We start from the raw sequence: 6,408 nt of genomic DNA, 5'->3' as shown, positions 1-6,408 counted from the left end.
ACCGCGCCCGGCCACCAGTGATTTTTTAAATGGGCAGTAAAACAAACCTATGGCATCCCATGTAGAAAGAAAATCAAGCTCCCTACTCCCTTACAGTTCCCTTCAGTTATCAAGCTCTTGCCTCTCTCCAGCCTAGTTGCTCATATTCTTCCTTCCCTTACTCATTCCCATAAAGCCCTTGCTTGGGATCCTCCCATGGCTGGCTCTCCTGCCCTTTACATTGCCATTTAAATTTCACCTCCTTAGAAACCTTTCCTGATCTCCCAATATAAAATACTCTTAGCATTTACTACTATTGGATATTTTGTCTTGTTTTCAGTCTTTCTCCAATCAGAAAGTAAACTCCCGGCCGGGCGCGGTGGCTCACGCCTGTAATCCCAGCACTTTGGGAGGCCGAGGCGGGTGGATCACGAGGTCAGGAGATCGAGACCATCCTGGCTAACACGGTGAAACCCCGTCTCTACTAAAAAAATACAAAAAATTAGCTGGGTGCGGTGGCGGGTGCCTGTAGTCCCTGCTACTCGGGAGGCTGAGGCAGGAAAATGGCGTGAACCCGGGAGGCGGAGCTTGCAGTGAGCCGAGATCGCGCCACTGCACTCCGGCCTGGGCAAAAGAGCGAGATTATGTCTCAAAAAAAAAAAAAAAAAAAAAAGAAAGTAAACTCCATGAGAACAGAGTTCTTGTCTATTTTGTTCTCCACAATATTCCTTACCGCCTAGAAGATGACTTGGCACACAGTGCGTGGTGGAAGAACATTGAATTAACAAGTATGTACGGATTTCCACTCAAATATTATTTATATAGCAATATAAGTATAGCATAAGCTGGATTCCATAAATTATGGTATATGTGCACATGGAGATAGCCATTTAAAATAATGAGGTCGATCTGTAAATACTAACACGGCAATCATATCCAAGATGTGTCCATGTATATAATGCGGTAGCCAGCCTCCCATGTAGTCCCAGTGATCCTCGCCTCCTGACATTTATGCTTTTAGGTAGTCTTCTCCCAGATTGAAGTGGAGCTAGCTTGTCTGACCAAGCAATTGGAGCTAGTATGGTGGAGGTGATGGTGTGTGACTTCTGAAGCTAAGTAATGAAAGGCATTGTGGCTTTCCCCTTGTTCTCATGGATCACTCATTTTGGGGAACACCAATCTTCATGTTATGAGTTCAATCCAACAGCCCTGTGAAGAGGCCCACATGGAGGGGAACTGAAGCTTCCTGCCACCAACGTGCCAGCCCTGTGGAGGATCCTCCAGCCCCCATCACATCTTCAGCTAGCAGCAGCTCCAGCCAGCATCTTGCCTGGCACCTCATGAGATCCTAAGCTAGAACCATTGGGCTAAACTGCTCCTGAATTCATAACCCACAGAAACTGTGAGAGTTAGTAAATGTTTATGACTGTCTTAAGACACTAAATTTTGAGGTAATTTATGTATAATTTAACTAATACATGGTGTAACTCCTTTTATTTTTAAAAAGCATGTATACATGTTTATACATGCATAAGAACATCTCAAAGAATATACAGAGGGCGTATAAACGGGCTCCCATGTGGGGGGTAGGGAGGGTGTTCATTTCTCATTATATACTTATACTCTCAGATTTACTTATTTATTTTACCTACTCAATAGGTGTGGGTTTTTTAATTTGCATTTTTCTAATGACTAATGCTGAGCATCTTTTTTTTTTTTTTGAGGCAGAGTCTCGCTCTGTCGCCCAGGCTGGAGTGCAGTGGCGTGATCTCAGCTCACTGCAAGCTCCGCCTCCTGGGTTCACGCCATTCTCCTGCCTCAGCCTCTCCGAGTAGCTGGGACTACAGGCGCCCACCACCACGTCCGGCTAATTTTTTGTGTTTTTAGTAGAGACGGGGTTTCACCATGGTCTCGATCTCCTGACCTCGTGATCTGCCCGCCTCGGCCTCCCAAAATGTTGGGATTACAAGCGTGAGCTACCGTGCCTGGCTGAGCATCTTTTATGCTTCAATATGCCTATTTGCCATCTATTCTATTCAGTTCTTCTTTTTATTTATTTTTCATTTTTTAGAGATGGGCTCTCACTATGTTCCGCAGGATGGAGTGTAGTAGCTACTCACTAGTGTGATCATGGCTTCATGGCTCACTGCAGCCTTGAACTGCTGGGCTCAAGCAATGGTGTAAACAAAGCAGTGGTTAGAGGGGTAAGCCATAGTAGTGGCCCTTCTGGAACCTTCTTGTCCTTCGTGTTTACTTTGACTTTCTGCCAGTCTCAAGATCTAGCTCTGGAATAGGCTATGTTTTAAAGGCTTTTGAGAAGCCCATATACTGGAGGGTTAGGTTTCTGGGGTTTGTTTTGTTTTTTTAAATATTGATGTATTCCACTGAGAACATCAACCCCTCAATTGGACAGTGGCTAAGGTGGAAATCCTAATTTAATTATTTGCATTTAATAATGCAGTAATGTTGCAATGAATGTTTGTAGGATTGTGAACCCTGAATATTTGAGACAGTCTCAGTTAATTTAGAGTTTACTTTGTTAAGGTTGAGGACACGTGCCCGTGACACAGCCTCTGGAGGTCCTGACAACATGTGGCCAAGGTGGTGTGAAAGGAAAATATCTTGGGCCCCCAAAATCACTGCGCTAAAAGGAAAAGTCAAACTGGAAACTGCACAGGGCAAACCTGCCTCCCATTCTATTCAAAGTCACCCCTCTGCTCACTGAGATAAATGCATATCTGATTGCTTTCTTTGGAAAGGAAGAAACTCAAAATAATGCAAGAAAGTTTGTCTCTCACCTATCTGTGACCTGGAAGTCCCCTCCCCGCTTTTCTGGCCTTTGCTTCAAGTTATCCTGCCTCTCCAGACCAAACCAATGTACATTTTACATATATTGATGTTTCATGTCTCCCTAAAATGTATAAAACCAAGCTGTGCCCTGACCACCTTGGGTACATGTCGTCAGAATTTCCTGAGGCTGTGTCATAGGCGTGTGTTCTCAACCTTGGCAAAATAAACTTTCTAAATTAGCTGAGAACTGTCTCAAATGTTTAGGGTTCACAGTGGTCAGAGCAGTTTGGTTTTTTTTTTTTTTTTTTAAAGTTCAGCTTTGTATTGAACACGTTATAAAAGAGGTTTAGTCAAAAAGACCAAAGCCCATGTCATCATCAGACTCCTCGGATTCTTCTTTCTTTGCTTCCACTTTCTTCTCCTCAGCTGGAGCAGCAGCAGTGGAGGGGGCAGGACCTCCTGCTGGTGCAGCACCAGCTGCTGGAGCAGGTCCACTGGCCCCTACATTGCAGATGAGGCTCCCAATGTTGACGTTGGCCAGGGCCTTTGCAAACAAGCCAGGCCAAAAGGGTTCAACATTTACACCGGCTGCTTTAATGAGGGCATTGATCTTATCCTCCGTGACTGTCCCCTTATCGTCGTTCAGAATGAGGGCCGAGTAGATGCAGGCGAGCTCGGAGACGGACGCCATGGCGCGGGCAAGTGTAGGGCTGGCGCTGCCGGACGCGGTGCTAGTCGCCGGATGAAGTGAGGGCCTCACCCCAACGCAGCCTTAGCTTCCTCGGAAGGACCGAGCACCTTGGCGGCAGCTGAGGAAAAGCGCAGTTTGGTTTTATACATTTTAGGGAGACGAGACATCAAGCAACGTATGTAAGATGAACATTGGTTCGGTCTGGAAAGGCAGGACAACTTGAAGTGGGGAGGGGGCTTCCAGGTAATAGGTAGATGAGAGACAAATGGTTGCATTCTTTCAGGTTTCTGATTAGCCTCTCCAAAGGAGGCAATCAGATATGCCTTTTTTTTTTTTTTTTTTTTTTTTTTGAGATGGAGTCTTGCTCTGTCACCCAGGCTGGAGTGCAGTGGCGCAATTTCAGCTCACTGCAACCTCTGCCTCCCGGGTTCAAGCGATGTTCCTGCCTCAGCCTCCCGAGTAGCTGGGACTACAGTCACCCGGCAGCATGCCCGGCTAATTTTTTTGTATTTTTAGTAGAGACAGAGTTTCACCTTGTTGGCCAGGCTGATCTCGAACTCCTGACCAGGATGGTCTCGATCTCTTGACCTTGTGATCCACCCGCCTTGGCCTCCCAAAATGCTGGGATTACAGGTATGAGCCACCGCACCCAGCCCAGATAATGCTTTTGTCTCAGTGAGCAGAGGGGTAACTTTGAATAGGAGAGGCAGGTTTGCCCTAAGCGGTTCCCAGCTTGACTTTTCCCTTTAGCTTAGTGATTTTGGGGCCCCAGGATTTATTTTCCTTTCACAGGATGAAGGAATGAACTGAACCACTCACACTGCTGCTGGGTTCTTGATGGACCCGCAGGCTTGGGCTGTGGTTTCTACTGGAGGTGGTCTGTAACTCTGGTCAGGCTTAATTTCTAACAAATAAAGACAAAAGCTGGTAGAGGCAAAAGCAACTCATACTCAAATCATGGAATATTTCAAACTGTCCCTCCAGAGAGGCATTCCAAGGTTGGTCTGAGTCACTCTAATTGTTGACATTTAAGTGGGACAACCATCTCAGTGAAGTTCCAAGCCTTGAATAAAATGTAGGGCTAGATCCCTGATCACTAAGAGTTTGGTTTTTGTCTTCAGAACTGGGGGTCAGGAAAGGACTGGCCACATCAGAAACTTCTTTTTGAGAAGACATCTAAACACCCAAGCAAAAACTCATCATTTTAATCAAGATCCAGAGGACAGCAAGTATTACCTTTGATTCTGCAATAAATTATAGTCCTCTCGGGGGCCTCCAAAGGGTTAATGTTTCAGACACAAAGTTGTAATCACTAAACTATGCAGACTGATGAGATTACAGCCCTAAAGTTTATGAAATCTTGATAACCAGGAAATTAATTACAAGTTTGAAACTCCTGCTGCAAACCACTGAGGTGACACGCTAGGAAAAAGCCCACAAAACTCCAGCCGAGTCAGTTTAGCACTGACCTTTGTCCTGAGCATCAGGACTGCAAATCTTCGTTCACTTTCAAATTAAGAGGCCTCAGTGTTAGTAAATAAGCCTGTGGAGTTCAAAGGATTTACGTTTTCAGACATTTTAGGACTCAGTTTAGAGAAATTAGACCACAATACGACATATAACACAAGAGCAAAGACAATAACATCCAAGGTACTACTCCGCTAGGGCCAGAGTTCCTCACGCTTCCAATCAGGGGCCTAATTCAGATAGACCAGGGGGTTTCCTAAGCCACTTTTCAAAGGCAGAACAAAACGATTTGAAAAGCTTTTGCTGGGCCAGGTGCGGTGGCTCTCACCTGTAATCCCTGTACTTTGGGAGGCCAAGGTGGGTGGATCACCTGAAGTTAGGAGATCGAGACCAGCCTGGCCAACCTGGTGAAACCCCATCTCTACTAAAAATACAAAAAATTAGCCAGGCATGGTGGCGGGCGCCTGTAATCCCAGCTACTCAGGAGGCTGAGGCAGGAGAATCACTTGAACCTGGAAGGCGGAGGTTACGATGAGCTGAGACCGTGCCACTGAACTTCCAGCCTGGATGACAGAGTGAGACTCCATCTCAAAAAAAATAATAAGCTTTTGCTTTAGCAAATAATTTTAATTTCTCAAATCATTTCTTTTATACTTGTTTTTTTTTTTAGACAGAGTCTTGCTCTATCGCCCAGGCTGGAGTGCAGTGGCCTGATCTCGGCTCACTACAAGCTCCACTTCCCAGGTTCATGCCATTCTCCCGCCTCAGCCTCCTGAGTAGCTGGGACTACAGGCGCCCACCACCACGCCCGGCTAATTTTTTGTATTTTTAGTAGATACAGGGTTTCACCATGTTAGCCAAGATGGTCTCCATCTCCTGACCTCGTGATCCGCCCGCCTCGGCCTCCCAAAGTGCTGGGATTACAGGCGTGAGCTATCGCGCCTGGTTCTTTTATACATTTTAATGTAGATTCAAAGGCTTGGTGAAAACAAACCAAGAAAAATATCTGTTCTTTAATAGGTACTTCTGACTAAATGTTGGGTCATTCATACATGAAATACTACCTGGTCATTAAAAATAATGAGAAACAGGCAGGACACAGTGACTCATGCCTGTAATCACAGCACTTTGGGAGGCTGAGGAGGGAGGATCTCTGGAGGTCAACAGTTTGAGACCAGCCTGGGTAACATAGCAAGACCCTGTCTCTACTAAAAATAAAATAAAAATAAATTAATGAGAAACAGTGAATGAGTTAAAAAAATTATGAGGACAATTTAAACTGATTTAGAAATTAAAGTATATATTTATGTACACATATTCATACATATTTATTCTTAAAGTATAGCCACACTGTAGTGAGATTTGCATAGTTACAAAAAGAAAAAAAAAAAGACCATAGCCAGGAGTGTTGGCATGTTCCTGTAGGCCCTAGCTAATACGGAGGCTGAAGCAGGAGGACGGCTTGAATCCAGGAGTGTGAG

The 6,408-nt window shown here is 45.1% G+C and overlaps 1 protein-coding gene across 2 annotated transcripts; it reads right to left on the bottom strand.

The window, feature by feature from the left end:
- Nucleotides 1–3,102: 3,102 nt before the first annotated feature.
- LOC129493275 (large ribosomal subunit protein P1-like) lies at nucleotides 3,103–3,564 on the bottom strand. 2 transcript variants are annotated; one of them, XM_063612614.1, is made up of 2 exons: nucleotides 3,390–3,560; nucleotides 3,103–3,314 (listed from the first exon to the last, which is right to left on the bottom strand). In XM_063612614.1, exons 1-2 carry the CDS (start codon nucleotides 3,458–3,460, stop codon nucleotides 3,116–3,118), a joined length of 270 nt encoding a protein of 89 aa, XP_063468684.1. In that variant the 5' UTR covers nucleotides 3,461–3,560; the 3' UTR covers nucleotides 3,103–3,115. The 2 variants fall into 2 exon arrangements, with proteins under 2 accessions (XP_063468684.1, XP_055155232.1); XM_055299257.2 differs by having other exon boundaries at nucleotides 3,103–3,564.
- Between the last annotated feature and the right edge of the window lie 2,844 nt (nucleotides 3,565–6,408).

This window comes from Symphalangus syndactylus, chromosome 11 (genome assembly GCF_028878055.3).
Source record: "Symphalangus syndactylus isolate Jambi chromosome 11, NHGRI_mSymSyn1-v2.1_pri, whole genome shotgun sequence".
In the NCBI taxonomy this organism is placed as follows: domain Eukaryota; kingdom Metazoa; phylum Chordata; class Mammalia; order Primates; family Hylobatidae; genus Symphalangus; species Symphalangus syndactylus.
The sequence above is the reverse complement of the archived record's forward strand: the minus strand, read 5'-3'. Positions and strand labels throughout refer to the sequence as shown.

Coding starts and splice junctions, on each gene's coding strand:
- LOC129493275 (XM_055299257.2), bottom strand. CDS start 3,460: ATGGCGTCCGTCTCCGAGCTCGCCTGCATCTACTCGGCCCTCATTCTG.